This window comes from Tenrec ecaudatus, chromosome 2 (assembly GCF_050624435.1).
Source record: "Tenrec ecaudatus isolate mTenEca1 chromosome 2, mTenEca1.hap1, whole genome shotgun sequence".
Classification (NCBI taxonomy): domain Eukaryota; kingdom Metazoa; phylum Chordata; class Mammalia; order Afrosoricida; family Tenrecidae; genus Tenrec; species Tenrec ecaudatus.
The window spans coordinates 217,782,353-217,798,101 of record NC_134531.1 but is presented as its reverse complement, the minus strand read 5'-3'; the positions used below and the strand labels follow the sequence as shown (position 1 = coordinate 217,798,101).

The following is a 15,749-nucleotide window of genomic DNA, read 5'->3' as shown; positions in this document are numbered from 1 at the left end:
ACAGGATGTGACAGAGAAACCCCTGACAATTGTGTGTCTATTACTTTCATACTCCAAAGCCTGTCTTCTTTCTTTTTCCGGTGCTGGTGTGTGTGCGTATGTGTGTGTGTATATTTCTCCATTCCAACTAATATTCCACCAGGTGCCTGTGATTCAGGTAGGCCATCTCTTCGAATGCCACTTGAGCTGTAGATCCTCAGGGGTATGAGACCAAACTCTAAGATTTAACACCTATCTCCTCATTAAATACAGACGAGAAACGGCTATCCCTGGGACATACAAGGGCTTTGTTGGTTTGACACACGATATTTTACTGTTCCTTTTGAGGGTTATTTTGAATAATCATGACTGTTAAATCTTTTCTCTCCTTTTAAAATATGAAGACAGTAAAGGAAAACCATTGCTTGTATTCTGTGGTCTTTAAAGTGAGGCTAACCTACTGGTCTCACTTTATTACATTCTGGAGTACATATTGATTAGATTTGGTTGCAGAGTAGAATGCTCAGGTAATAACTAAACAGAAAATATATTCACTACAAGGAAGATGAGACTTGAAGAACACAAAGAAGGATTCTATCCCAGAGTTGGTTAGAAAGAGGTTTTGGAATGGTTAGGCCCCTCATTAAAATATATGATTCTTAAGACAAAGCAAGGCTATTGATGTGCTGCTAGCTAGCTACCTCCCTGTTCCTTCCAGAGCTTTGCCTGAGCTGTCCCCCAGCTTCAAACCTTGTCCTCAGCCTGCATTCTGCCTCCCTGAGGACCCTCCATTAGCGCCCACCTCCCCATGAACCTTGTCTTTCATGTATTCTATTTCTCTAGCTCAGGCAGCAGGCTCTTTAGGATCAGAAACCTGATCTGGAGCAGCCTTTTCTCTGCAGGCCTTGTGCAGTTGGCACTCAGAAGCCACCTGCAAAATAATAATAGTAATAAAATAATAATAAAGACATTAAGAGAAAAAGTGTGTTCACCTTAAACTGAGCCACAAAGAGTATTTTGTTAGGATTAAGTTAAACCTCACTTGTCATTTACAGGTTTTTCCAAGTGCTAGTAGCAGACATGGACAGAAAAAAATCTTTGGACCTATGTAGAGTATTTTTATTTGAATTTATAACTCTAGAATTTTAATATCCCAAAATCCTGGGGAACTTTTCGTGTGCCAGTAGCTTGAGTACTACACGTCTCTGAAAACATTCACCTTGTGTTTCATTTCTCCCTCATTCATTCCTTGGGTATTCATTGGTGACCAGATGTGGCCTGGGCCCTCAAGGTGCGTATGGTCTCGGGAAGCAGACAGACTAAACTCCCCTGTGCGAGCAGAGCGTGCCAGGTTGCTCGCTGGCACACTGAATGCTGCAGCAGCACAGCTCAACCTAGGGTTCTGGGCTCTCGGGGTTGGATTTGAACTAGGAATGAACCAAAGGAGTAAGTGGGGGGTGGTGTTTGAGGAGAAGCGGGGTGTTAGGATGTTTGGAGTGCTCCTGATAAAAGATGCTACATTCCGGAGGGAGCATCTATGGCTTATGGATCTCAAAGAAGTGACCCAGAGGCCGTACTGAGAAAGAAGGTGCAAGTGTGCCAGGGGCCAGAACTAGGGGACCTCTGCTGTGAGTCAAGTTGAGTCTGGACTTTCCTCAGGGCCCAGGGAGGCTAGCACAGGGTCCAAGTAGGATGTGATCACAGATCTGTTTGTAATGAAGACCACGCTACTGCAGTGGGAAGAAGGGGGTGGTAGGGCATGAGTGGGTTCTGGCCGACCAGTGACTGCTCACAGCCTTCGCCACCTCCAGGCAAGGGAGCAGCTCTAGGGGTGGGGAAGACACGATGTGCAACTCGCTAGGAAGAACTGATGAGAGAATTGCTCTGCTCCTTCAGTTGGGGCACAGGAGTGTGTGTGCGTGCATGCATGTGTGTGATGTGTGTGTGTTTTGTAGGATGAAGCCCGGTTTGGCCCAGCGTGTCAGTGAGGGAGACTCTTAGACTAGGTAGTGTTGAGGAGACCGTGCAGATGCTGGTTTTGAACACATAGACTTTGAGTTGCCTTGGGGTCCACCCGAGTGGATCTACCCATGTGAAGTCTGGAAATGCAGAGTTTTATCTCTGAAAAGCATAAGAGACTGAGAACTCTAAGGAACTCTAAATCAGCAGTCAGGCTATGGAAGGGTAGGGGGTGGGAGTGTCAAATGGCCTGGAGCCCACCAAGGGCTGACGTGTGGCCGGGGGGAAGGACTTCCCAGCAGGCCTCCAGAGAAGTGGGCAGGAAGTTGCCAAGTGTAACCAGGGAGGGGTGTGCTCTGATCAGAGAATGTGTGAGGCTGGTTTCATGGGCTGGAGGTTGTTGGTGACTTTGGCACGGACAGTGGCAGCGAACTTTTTCACTGATGAATGGGTCACAGCATTGACTTGGGAAGGGGGCAAGTGCAAGAGAAGGGGTAGTAGCAGGAGAAGGGCAGGAGGCCAGGTTCAGTGTGAGGCAGAGTTGCACAATTTATATAGAAAGCAATGAGGAACTGGGAGAAGGGTTTGGAGAAGAGACTCCTGCCTTGTCCTAGCTGTGATCGCTACTTTTTGGAAACAGTGTTAACTTGCGCGGATGAGGTTTCCTATGTGTTAGAGCACAGCGTTTGTGCCCGCATGCGACTTGCCACAGCGTAGGCTCCAACTCCCGGCAGAACTGTGCTCCACCCACCGGGTTTGCTAACTTCCCTAAAGGAGCTCTCCAGGCCTTTCTTGCACGCTTTGCCATAGTGGTGCTTAGCACTCAGTCTCTGTCTGTAGTGTTGCTCCTGGTAGCTCAGGCCAGCCTTCTCTAAACGGTGCAACCCCTGTGGTGTGTCTCCCAGTACAAGCTTCTGCCCAAAGACGCAAAGAACAGCAGCGCCTCTGCAGAGAGCAACTCCGCAGACCAGTCTGAAGTCGCCCGGCTCTTGGCATGTGCCAAGAAGGCTGTCCAGGAAGCTCAGTCCAGGCCGAACACCCAGGCTGAGCAGAAACCACCTTCGCCCCAAGGACGCGCTGCCCGCTCCAACCAGAAGCCGTTCAATAGTATCATTGAGCACCTGGCAGCGGTGTTCCCGTGCTACAGCAGGTAGGCCTAGAAATGCCTCTGCTGACCCGAACCTTCCCGGCTCCATAAGACCATAGCCTTGTAGGACCCGAAACAGAAAGGACTGCACAAATGTTTCACTCCAACATGTCCGGTCTCTCCTGTAGCACAGAGGGAGGGCTTTCAAATGTGGGTCACATGTGCACACCTAGACTTTGGAAATGGCACTGCTGAACTGACACACACACACACCCCACTCCTCCGTCCCCTTACACCCCACCCCCCCAGCAGGACCCACGGCGGTTGGTTGAGATCACCTGCTACTCTGCAGCGTGAGTGGTGAGGGAAAGACAGATGGCCACCGTACCATGGCTTCTTCATGTCACTTATAGCAGGGAAAGTCGCCGCAGCTGCCACCCTCTTGCTGGGCACTGCCTCTGACTGAGAGAGACCACAGACTCGGCCTGATTCTGCAGGGGTGCGGGCTCATGGAAAGGCGAGTCCTCTGAGGGTGGGAAGCGCTGCTCACACAGAGCTGTGAATGAGGCTCGGGGAGGGCAGGCCCTGCAGTAGGGTCTCACGTTGGTATAAGGGGGACAGTCGTGTACCTTGCACCAGCCAGAAGGAAGACTGTGGTCAGGGGGTGGGTGCAGCTCCTGGTGCAGCTCAGCAGAGATGCCCACTAGGAAGGCCTCTCTGTTTCCTGTTGTTCTGACTGCTACGTTAATGGTAGACCCTGAGCCCATCGCTTGGAAGCACTGGGTAGTCTTTAAAACAAGATTGACCCAAAGTCATGGTGTGCACTTGTAGGTGGAGCCCTGCCCCCTTGAACATAAGTATATTTTACCTGCACGTGACCCTGTTTAGCCCTGGCTCCGTGTGACAGGAGGAGCCCTGGAGGTGTAGGGGGAGTTGCATTGGGCTGCTAACCACAAGGCCAGCAGTTCAAACCCACCAGCCACTCCACGGGAGAAAGATGAGGCTTTCTGCTTTCATAAAGAGCTGCAGACTTAGAAACCCGCAGGGGCAGTCCTGCCGTGCCCCAGGAGTCAGAATTGACTTGATGGTAGTGAGTTCCTTAGAAAAGCTTGAGAAAAAGAACCCTGCTTGCGCTGTAAGGTAAGCTTTGGGCTGCTAATGGCAGTGTTGGCGGTTCAAACCCACCAGCTGCTCTGAGGGAGAAAGATGAGGTGGTCAGTAACCAAAGGATTTAAAATCCTCCGAAACCGCAGTAGGCAGGAAGTCAGCAAAATGTGCTTCCTCGAGGGTAGAAAGTGATTTCAAGTCAATGAGCCAATGGGTCCCGCTGGCTCACTGGTGACATAACGTCTGTCTGTAGCCCCCTTTATAATTGTGGGAGGGTGACCCAAGTTTATAGTTGCTTCGGAATTCTGGTAGAATAAATATGTAGAAATAAAACCAGAACTTTTCTAAGGACTTTGGACAATGACCGTACTTTAAAGTGGTTCTGCTTTTTAAAAATGCAATTACTGTTGTCATGACGTCAGATTCTGTTGTTTGTAGTTGCTTCTGTTTCTCCTGCTGTCGGATTAACCTTGGCACATAGTGATTCTCGGCAATAGAGACCTAGATTTCTGTTGTCATTTTTTCCCACTGTTCCCTTTCAGCTCCAGGCTTGCTGGATTTGTGAAAAAAGTGCGAGCCAAGAGCTCCCTTTTGGGACTGAGTATTGATGAAACTGTCGGGCGAGTCATCGAACACATCCTGATTGAACAGAAGAAGGAGGTTGGTATTGCTTCCAGATTGGGTGAGGTGGCCCCTTCCACCCTTACATGTTCGTAAATACTGAGAGTTGTTTGAGGTAAAAGCAAAGTGCTTTTTTTTGGCTTAAGCAAAACATAGAGCACATTACCAAAGAGAGAAGACGGTCAAGCTTTTCAATAGCTGAGCTCTGCTGTGTCCACCCCGTTGCCTCCGTAGCCAAATCCAGGGATGGAGCCCAAGGCCCCTGAGCCCAGCGCTGCGGCCACTGGGACGGAGCCATCTGAGAACCAGCCCTCGGTCTCTGGCCCAGCGCCCCCCGGAGACCAGGAGCAGAAACAAGAAGAGAGTGTGGTCTGTGCAGCTCTATTGTTATTCTAGTCTTTGTGCTTCTCTGTTGTTGTTTTCTTTCCGTGAAGAAGACGAGAAGGAAGAAGGACAGGGTTCCAATCCATGGAGTAGCCCTGTTCCTTTCATACCTAGGCCTCCTGCCCCTGCCTCCCTGCCCTGGCTCTGCTGCAGTCGAGTGCTTTGATTGTGGTATTGAGTGTGTTGTTTTGAAGAGATGGGGAGATGCTTTGGGAATCACTTTCTCCCATGTAAGCATGGGCTTAGGCATCACACACACCTGGTCCCATCACCGACTCACACTGTGAGCCTGGTCCCATTTCTTCATTTCTCTAAGTCTGCAGTTCCTCATCTGTCTGTAAAGGGAGCCTGCCTGCTGGCCCGAGTTCTGGTCTCAGCGGAATCCTACACTCACTCACTGGATCAGGCCCAGTGCCTGCTCCTTTCCCCCAAGAGCCTAGGAGGGTCATTTACACACCCTCCCCAGCTGTTACCTACTTAGGTGAATACTTGTTTATTTCTTCTTTTTTCCCTTTCTTCTCCCCTTCCGTCTCATCATAGCCACTACTCTTCGGTCGTCACAGGGATACCTGTCTAGATATGCCCACTAGTGTTTAGCATCAGCTCGTGCCATGCTCCAGGTGTGACGTGGAAAACAACACCACGCACAGTGCCAGACCTGGGAATCTGCTCTCATAGAAAACCATTTTTCCTCTGGGAAAACGGGAACTTTAGGAGTATCCAGGCCTTTTGTGTTTTCATGTAGACTAGGGACCGCAAAAAAGTTCATGGGCCAATGGAGCTAAAAGAGGTGGAGATTTCTCACAAGTGATCGGAAGCCCATGTGTGTGTGTGTGTGTGTGTGTGTGTGTGTGTGTGAGAGAGAGAGAGAGAGAGAGAGAGAGAGAGAGAGAGAGATTCCCTTAAGACATGCATTAGTTGATTGAATTGGGGAATAATTTGCCACCTAGCTCCTGTAGTAAAAGGAAGTCTAGTTATTCTTTGCTATTCACATCTGTTCCTCCCTCCCCCCACCGCCCCCAGGAGCCAACTACAAATTCCTGTGAAATATGCCAACAGGCACTGGAGCCAAAAACCACCTGTCTGCTGAACTGTCAGCACAAATTCCACACATGGGTAAGGGCGCGCTTCCTTCCCGTACGGTGACTGAAGTATTTTGAATCAACAAAGGAGACTTATTTTCTTATTAATACTACAAGCTTTACCAAGCTGTTGTTCATTGTTTGCTTCCACAGACTGGCATGGGGTGAGCGAGGGCCCTGGGCCCTGGGGGCTCTGTGCAGCTCTCTGGGCTGTCCTGGCTGCCCTGTGGGTCGGTGGAGAGAAGACCCCTCCCTGGGCTGTGCTGTGAGAACAGTCCCAGTTCAAGATGTCTTGGGTGGACAAGCAGTGCAGCACTGTTTTTCTGAGTGGTTCAGTAGATTAATGAGGCTTAATGTTTTAAAGACAAAATAATAAACCTTACTGGGCCATGGTGCCTGACCCTCAGAGACCCGACCTCTTACCCTTCTAAGATTTGTATGTCTGTAAGTGTTTGGGGTCTGATTAGTATTGGTTCTGTACCCTGTGGCTGACTAGAGCCCGTGAGGTCTCAGTCTTAGCGTGGTGGTAGTAAGCTCTGGGGAAAATCTTGGGCTTTCCCAACAGTTCATCATGATCAGTGGAAACAAGAGCAGCATAGTCATTACATAACAAACAAACCTCACACAGCTTGCCCCACTAGGAACCAGACTGCCCCACCCCGCTCAAAGGTAGTAGTCAATAGCACCATTTTGAATGTGCTAGTCAACCACCCTCTTTGACCAAGATGCCCCTGCCCATTTATTTACTAGGATAAATCTCATCCACGAGAGATTGGGTTGCTATGCTACCAGTATGCTGCCTGTTGACCATGACCAAATCATCTTGAACTAGTTTGCAGCCTTGAAAAGGCTACGTTGAACACACTCACTAGAGAGAGACATACCAAGAGTCAGTTGAATGTCCTTCAGGTGCACCTCCTCTCGTCTGAGAATCTTGTGCCATGTGGCTCTGTAGCCAGGGACAGGTTGGCAATGCAACGAGGCAGGGCTGTTGTGGGCAAGAGGATGGATGTGCAGCCTCCAGGACTAGAGCCAGGCCGAGCAGAGGTGATAGGTCTGAGGGCCAAGAACCTACTGGCCTTTGGACATTTGGATAGCTGAAGTAGGAGAGCTAAGTAGCGGGAATTGAGGGGTGGGAAAGGGTGGCAGGGAGTCCTCCTGAGGTCAGGTCAGAAGTGTGGCATGGTCATGGGTCCCAGTACTGAGGCTGACTTGCTCTGGGGCTTCACCCACACTCCCAGCCTGAGCTGACACTGAGACCACTGGGCAGCTCCAGGCCCCATTGGATGTGGAAGTAAAAGCCAGGCCCACCAAGGAATTTTAGCGGCGAGGACAATGACACAGGAGAGCAAAGAGTCCACTTGGCCCCAAGTCTACAGCTGATTTTGTGCATTCCTTTTCAGTGCTTTAAGCAGTGGCTTAAAGGACCCAAAGTCTGCCCAGCGTGTTTTCAGCAAGATCTGTGAAAAGAGCGGCCTGTGCTTTCTGAAGCGGCCGCCCAGGAAAAGCGACGTCCACCCACTTGCCCAGGCTCTACTCTGCTGAGTGATAGCCTGAGCCGTGGAATTGGCAGGCTAACACTCCACTTCACCAGATGGATGACACGCATCTCTGAGGAGTCTGGTCCGGTCCAGTGTGTCACCTCCTGCTGATCCATGGATCTCTCCTACAGGTGACCTTCAGTGTCCCCCGTGCCCCCTCCAATTCAACACTTGATACCATTGCATTTCTTACATTGTTGGTGCTGTTGCTGCTGCCCACGCGCTTTGCAGTGTTCCCAGCTCTCCGCCAGTTCCAAGGGTTCTTCCCCAGCTAAAGGGCCCAGCGCCCCCTTGTGTTTGAAAAACCCATGCTGGTGTCTCCCCAGAAGAGATGATCTGGGCCTTTTACACTCTTTCCTAAGAGTCAGTGTGCCTGAGTACGCCTACTGTTTTCCTTGAAGGTTCAGCATTTACAAAGTGAGCTGAAGCCAAGCATATTTTAGCCGTTTTGCAAGTTGATTCTTAACATTTCTAGTTTGGTATCAACTAGCCGAGACCAAAAGATTAAAATCTCATCTTGAAATTATTTGCTTTTTATTTTTGCATTTTTACTCTTTTCTCCCCGACCCTCCCTACCGCTCCCCCAACCCCGTAGATTTGCAGTGTTTATTTCTCATCTTCTAAAAAATATAGTCTATTTTTTTTATTGCATAAAAATAGATTACTTTTTTATTTGTATCAGCTGAGACCTTTTTACCCTTAAAACTGATGCTGTGTGTTCATTATCCCAACCCCATATCTGGGACCTGCTCTTTGAACACTAATATTCTCATTAGAAGCTCCTGCCCTTGTCCGTGAGTTAGTTGGTCAGGGTGTTTGGGCGTCTGGCCCAGCACCACACACCCCCTGAACCCCACAGGAGAGGAATGTGTCCGTCCTCCTCTCCCCACCTACGCAAAAAGAAACCCGTACGTTAGACAATCCTGGTGTCCCTGTACAATCACGATGTGGCGTTTGATGTATGTGTTAATGCATGCGGAGTATACTGTGACCCGAGAATAGCATTGTTTACCTGTTAAATGTCTGTTAGTGATGTATTGACAGTGGTGCATATGGAAACGTGAATTTCTGTACACATTCCATTTTTCTCAAGCAATGTTCTTAAATGTGTTCTTTGTTCCATTGGAAACCAGCATTTACATGTTTATGAGCCAACCTTGGTCACTGTCCTCTGCCCGTGTCAATGTGAATTTTGATGTGTTTCTGACCTCCCTGCACACACACCTTATTCTGAAGCAGGTTCTCCATGCAGATCCTGGAAGCACTGTGTATGTGTGTATCGTTGATATCTGTGGAACTTTAAAATCGTAGGGATCACTTTGTAGCAGCAAATGTAGTGGAAAAGAGCAATTGTAGAGTCAAACAGTGTATTTTGTATTTAACTTCAAGTATATTCTTGTGAACCTGCCTTATCTGTGTGTAACAGCATTCTAAATAAAGAGCATTCAAAAATAACGGCAGCATATTTTCACTGTTTCCGTTGTGAGAATTTACAGAACACTTTCTACCATTTAGGTGTGTATTTTGCTCTATCTTCTTAAAAAAGTGATTTCCTGTGGAAAAAGAGTAGTGCTGGGTCTGAGGAACCAAATGTGATCTTGGGGGATTTTAGAACCTGGGTCAGCACACTGATTTATACCCCCCAAAAGACTGCTAAACTCACGGTGACTGTTCTCTAAGGTTGACTTTAAATTCGTGAATGGAAAGTTTATATAGAGATGAGCGAGCTGACTGTGCTGGGTGGAAGAAAGATCGTCTTCATGTTAACACGTGGAAGGGCATTGAGGACCCTGTCAGTTTCCTGTGAGACACACGGATTAATGGCTATGGAAGCTGCTGCTTAGGGTTCCCCTTCAGAGGACCGTCTATTACAGTGAAAGCTTGTTGAAGAGAGACCATCTTGAACTGATTGTTTACTCGTCCATTCAATGTATCATCAGTAAGTATTTGTAGTCTGGTGGCATGCAGTTTAAAATCCTTCAGCACAATGACTATTTCCAAGAGTTTGGATTTTGTCCTATTGAAGTACCTGCTACTCGGTTTACAAGATGCGTTTGTAATTCCTCAATGAAAATCACTGAAACTGTTGATATTTATCTCCAACCACTTTGCCTGAATAATCCATTCAATGAGACAAATATATACACAAATTCATTTTCTTCTAATCTCGAAGTTCTCTGTGTGGTATTCGTAACTCTATGGATATGTGTCATTTTGACATTAATGTAAATTGAGTCTTAATCCCAGTAAATCAGATTCATTCACGGAAACATTTCTTCAATAATCAATTTAAACATAGTCAAAAGGTTCTTAGAAAGCGAACAGCGCATGTAAAAACAGACAACACAGCAGAGGTTGCCATAGTGACTGGCCCAAGTGACCCTTAGGACATGTTGAAACCAGTATCTCAATGTTGTATCATGTTAAATATTATAAATTTTATTTAAATATATAGGATCACATAGTTTCATTTATAACTTAGTGTATAATTATATTGTTTTGAAATGTAGTAAATTGCTTTTTAAAGACTGTGCAGTTGCGTTCACGTGTCAGGTTGACACGTGTCTGTTAGAGAAAGGTATATAAGAAACATCTCTGAGCCTAGTGTTAATCTAGGCTCTGACATGGGATAACCCAAAATAGAGGGAGGGAAAGGGCGCCCTCCTGGTGCATAATGTTACTACATTTTTAAGGTAGTTGCAAAGATGATTGAGGACAGTGGGCAAAGTGATCAACACACCACCAAAATGGGGCGTTAACTAACTTGAAAACGACATTAGACACTTCTTCAGTCCGGTGACCCTCTCTGAAGCCGTGGAAGAAAGGAAGCCAGTAAAAGAGTGGCCGAGGTAGAATCTCCTTTCCTCATCGGGAGCTACTTCCTGGTGAAGTCAATGGGTAAAGGCAGTCAAGTATCTGGTCGGTTGGCTTTTGTGAGAATCAGGACTAAAACCATCTTCAATGAGTCCCTTCTGTGGAAGGAATGGGCGGACGATGTGGGTGTTTTAAACATGTGTGCAGCAAACTCGACCTGAAGCCTCACTGTGAAGAGGCGGCCGTCGGGTGTCACTCCTTTGTATTGGCTTCTCTGTGACACAGCCACTAAGAGACCTCCCATCTTCATGTGCTCACATACCTTAACCACTGCTGGGAAGAATGGGTAAGGCCTGTTGGGAACCAACGAAAGTTGGAAGCCATTCAGTCCGCGACTAAATATATAGTGCCCACTATGAGCTAGGCACTGGCCTAGGCATCTGATAACAACAGTGAGCAAGAGGCAGAGATCCTCGGAAGCAAAGCTGTGGAGAGGGGTGTCCATATGCAAATATATTAATCCATAAAAATAGAGGTAATACCCTATGTACAAATATTTATATGGCAATTCACCAAGGTGGTGGATAGACTTTGGGCCTCTGCTCATACCCTCCCTCAATCCAAGAACACGTTCTAACAGATTGGCAATCTGAGATGCTCACCTTCCTGACATAGTCGCTGAAGACAAAATGGGGGCATAAATAAATATGAAGAAGGCAGATGATGCCCAGCTATTAAAAGATATATGAAGTGAAACAAGCAGCCATCCAGCAGGGAAACAACAAGCCCACATGGAAGAAGCACATCAGCCTGTACAATCATGAGATGTCATTGGGACCAAGTAACAGGCATCAGAAGACCCTTAAACAAACAAAACCATATGTTTGAGAACGAGGGGTGTCAGAGCAGAGACCCAAAGCCCATCTGTGAACAGGGGGGTCACCCACAGGGGGGTCACAGGGAAGGGATGAGTCAACCAGGGTGCAGTAAAGCACCAATGAAATACAATATTCCTCTGGTTCCTTGAGGTTTCCTCACCCCCTACCACCATGACCCCAGTAATGCCACTCACTTCAGACTAGACTGGAACATGCACATAGGTGTAGATAAGAGATAAGAGCTCACAACACATGCAATCCAGGAGCAGGAATGGGAAGAGGGATACCAGATGGGAAGGGTGAAGGGGGGGAGGGGCAGATGGGAGAACCAATCACAATGACCACACAACCACACACCCCTCCAGGGGAACGAATAACAGAAAACATGGGGGAAGGGAGACAGTAGTCGGTGTGAGACATGAAAATAATAATTTATAATCTATTGGGGGGGGGGAGCTGATACCAAGGACTCAATAGAAAATAACTGTCTAGAAAATGATAGCAACATATGTACAAATATGCCCGATACAATTGATGGATGGATTGTAAGAGCTATCAATAAAATGATTTAAACAACCAAAACAGCAGAGATCCTGCCTTTCTGAAGTCTGTCTTCCAGTTTAATGGACTGTAAAGGAATATGTAATATAATTTCTTGAAATGTTCTTTTTGATCATGGATTTGATGCCTTTTCACTTTTTATTCTCAGCATAACAGGAATTATGATTGCTGGACCCCAAATGGCCAATACTGGTTCATTTCCGTTGACTGATACTTAGGGCGTCTACAAGTATTCCTAGACTTCGCACCGCATACATTCCACAGTCTGCTTGTCAATGGATGCCAGCAGCTGTTTCTTCTCTTTCTGAGTCACGTCACCCCAGCAAATGAAGGCCCCAAAAGCTTCACTCCAAGCCATTCAGGCCGACTCTCCTTTGGGGAGGTAGTTCTTCCCCAGCTGTATTTTGAGTGTGCACCAACCTGAGGGGTTCACCTTTTGGTACTGCATCAGCTATTGCTCCACTGTTATTCTTAAGGTTTCCCTTGGCTGGGGTCTTTTGTTGACATTTTCTTACAAGGAGACAACCAGGTCCTTCCTTCTTCCTAGTCTGTCTTGATCTGGAAGCTTGGCGGGAACCACTCCACCAGCAGTGACCATAGCTGCCAGCTGCCAGCGTCACGGCAACATGCAAGCTGCCACAGCACATCAGTGACAAACAAGTGGTGGGGATTCCAGAGCATGTATTCTGTAGAATCTGTCCACAGACCAAGAGGCAATCATTTAAACAGAAGAAAATACTGCATAATTTAAAATCAGGCTTCTAGCCTGTCACCGTACTTAATCTGCAAATTGAAGAGATAATCTGAGAAAGTGGCTTATATGAAGAAGAGCATGGCATCAGGACTGGAGGAAGGCTTATTACAACCTGTGGTATGCAGATGACACCACCCTACTCGCTGAAAGCAAGGAGGACTTGGAGCACCTTCTGACAAAGAAGAGCAAAGCCTTTGATCTGGATTGTGCCTCAAAACAAAAATCCTCACAATAAGCAATATCATGATTAATGGGGAAAAGACGGAGTTCCAAGGATTTGATTTTACTTGGATCCACAATGAATGCTCAGGGAAGCAGCAGTCAAGAAATCCAAATGGTTTATTGCATTAGGAAACTGCTGCAAAAGGCCTTTTAAAAAGTTTTATTTACACATACTTCATGTATCATATAACTTGACCATTCAATCATATTAAGAGTTGTGTGACCATCACCACAATCAATTTCAGAATATTTTCTTATACTCATTGTTAGCTCCCCATTTCCCACTTCCACTGCATCCTCCCTGGCCATGCCCCTGGTAATTATTAACCCAGTTACTGTCTAGAGATTTACCTATCTTGGACATCATATGCAGAAAATCATGTGAAACACAGGTAGTAAACACACACACACACACACACACACACAAAACACACATGATTAGGCAAAACAGAAATCCCCATAATTAGCAAGGTTTCTGATAGCATCCGGTTTTTTCACCAAACTTTGCTATTGCGCCCTTCATGAGGGCAAGTATTGAGTAGGGTTATGTCATAGAACTAGTTACTCTTAGATTGGGATTAGGATTTAAATGTGAAACTGAAATCCATTCATCCTGGGGTTTGTTCAGACGGTATTCACAAAAGGCTTCATCCATGCGTAGACCCTGCAAATGTCATTCATAGCCTTCTGCAAATCATTTGTTCACAACATAAGCTCTGATACCACTCCTTCCTTCAGATTTGGATCTTATTGTTTAAGATTCTTGGATCATACAGGCTGGTATGCTTCTTCCAGGTGGATTTAGGTGATGCCTCATGTAGATGGTCGTTTGAAGACAAGCCTTTAAGATTCCAGACATTACAAGGGGGTACCCCCCAAAAAAACTGGAATTGGACTGGGTGGAGCAGAGATTTCATCGTATGCATTTTCCCCACTAGACAAGCATCCAGCAATTTGCTCTGAGTTAGTGCACCAGTGGTGTCGCCTGGGAAGGTTCTCTCTGGTCACAGTGAATTTTTTCATATAAGCAGTTCACTCAAACCTCATTGTGTTTGTTTGTTTGTTTGTTTTGTGATGGCTAATTTAAAAGTGTGTGGCTGTGAAATTCTGTTTTCTGCTCAGGAAAAATGCCACAGAAACTATTGTGATGTTGAACACAGCTTACAAGGACAGCATGATGGGGTTTTTTTCATAGTGTATGAGTGGTTTTCTCATTTCAAAAAAGGTGAAATGTTGATTGATGACAAACCTCATTCTGGACATCTATCAACTTCTCGAACAGATGAAAATGTCAACAAAATTCATGCACTGTGCACAAAGACCAACGACGGACCATGGAAGAGATGGGGATGTTATTTGGACTATCTTGGAGCTCAGTTCAGTGAATTTTAACGGAAGATTTGGGACTGAAAGGGCAGCTGTGAAATGTGTGCCTCCGGTTCTGAATGACCAGGAAAAAGAGTGTCTCGTGGAAACATTCCGTGCTTTGAAAGAACAGCTCCGAAGTGACTCAGACTTTCCCCCAGGGCATTACTGGTGACGAGACGTGGTGCTATTCTGATGACCCTAAAAGCAAACATCAATCAAGCCAGTGGAAGATGCCATTGTCACCTTGCCCCCCAAAACTCATCAAGTGAAATCAAAGATAAAGATGATGCTCATTTGGTTTTTTAATGTGAGGGGGATAGTGCATTTGGAATTCATTCCACCAGGTCAGACTGTTAATCAAGCTTTCTATTTTAAGGTTCTGAAAAAATTGCATAGCAGTGTGTGACAAAAAAAGCCTAATTTGTGGCAGATGGGGGATTTTTTTGCCACCATGACAATGCACCTGCTCACAGTGCGCCAGTTTTGACAAAAAGCAGCATGCCTCTCTTGCCCCATGCAACTTACTCACTTGACCTTTCTCCTTATGACTTATTTTTGTTTGCACTAATGAAGAACACGAAAGGACATCGATTTGATGATGCAGAAGAGGTGAAGAAAAAAACGAGAGAGGTGCTGTCAGCCATCCAAACAGATGAGTTTGAAAAATGTTTCCAAGAACGGACTCGCAGATTTGACAAATGTATTAAGTGTATGGAGAGTACTTTGAAGTTGATAAAGTTGTTTTATTAAAAATTTTAAATACATAACTTTGAAAAAAATCTAGTTTTCTTTGGGGGGTAACCTCTCATATTCTTTCTGACAGCCGTGCACCTTCTGGTTTCTTCACCACCTTTGCTATCACTTCCATATCTTCAGCGAGCTCTTCCTGAGGGCGAATATTGAGTAGGGCCATGTCACAGAGCTACTTGTTCTAGAATTGTGAGACAAATCCATCCATATATCTGTGGTTTATACATGTCTCTGGTTCTCATTAGAGGCATGATCATTTTATGATAGAGATTATAAGCCGTCCCCCTGGGGCATAAGGTAGTTCTATTTGATAGTGTCATTAATTTAGTCAGTGGTGTAGAATTCAAAACACTGTTGAGAAAAGAAATTATATAAATATAGGCTGGCTTCAGACCAAAATACATTTATTGTTGACTTGTACAGATTAGACACTTTTAAAAGATCTTTTTTGAAGGGTGAAAGCAAATATGTCACTTTGAGGACTAAGGAACACTTGGCATCAGGAGACAACGTCTTGCCATCCTTGTCCCTAAGGAACATTCTGGCTGTACTTCTTCCAAGACCTATTAGTTTTGTTTTTGCAGCTCATGGTATTTTCGATAGTCTTCATGAGCACCAGAATTCAAATGCATAGCTTATTCT

The 15,749-nt window shown here is 46.1% G+C and overlaps 1 protein-coding gene across 6 annotated transcripts in view; it reads left to right on the top strand.

Annotated features, from left to right (window-relative positions):
- Positions 1-9,207, top strand: part of TTC3 (tetratricopeptide repeat domain 3) — a 132,393-nt gene extending 123,186 nt beyond the window's left edge. For all 6 annotated transcript variants that reach the window (XM_075542302.1, XM_075542304.1, XM_075542303.1 and 3 more), the window contains 5 exons: positions 2,844-3,088; positions 4,675-4,792; positions 4,988-5,122; positions 6,161-6,253; positions 7,623-9,207. In XM_075542302.1, coding sequence (XP_075398417.1) covers positions 2,844-3,088; positions 4,675-4,792; positions 4,988-5,122; positions 6,161-6,253; positions 7,623-7,685 — 654 coding nt within the window. In that variant the 3' untranslated portion in view covers positions 7,686-9,207. The remainder of the gene's footprint in view (positions 1-2,843; positions 3,089-4,674; positions 4,793-4,987; positions 5,123-6,160; positions 6,254-7,622) is intronic.
- The last annotated feature ends 6,542 nt before the right edge of the window (positions 9,208-15,749 follow it).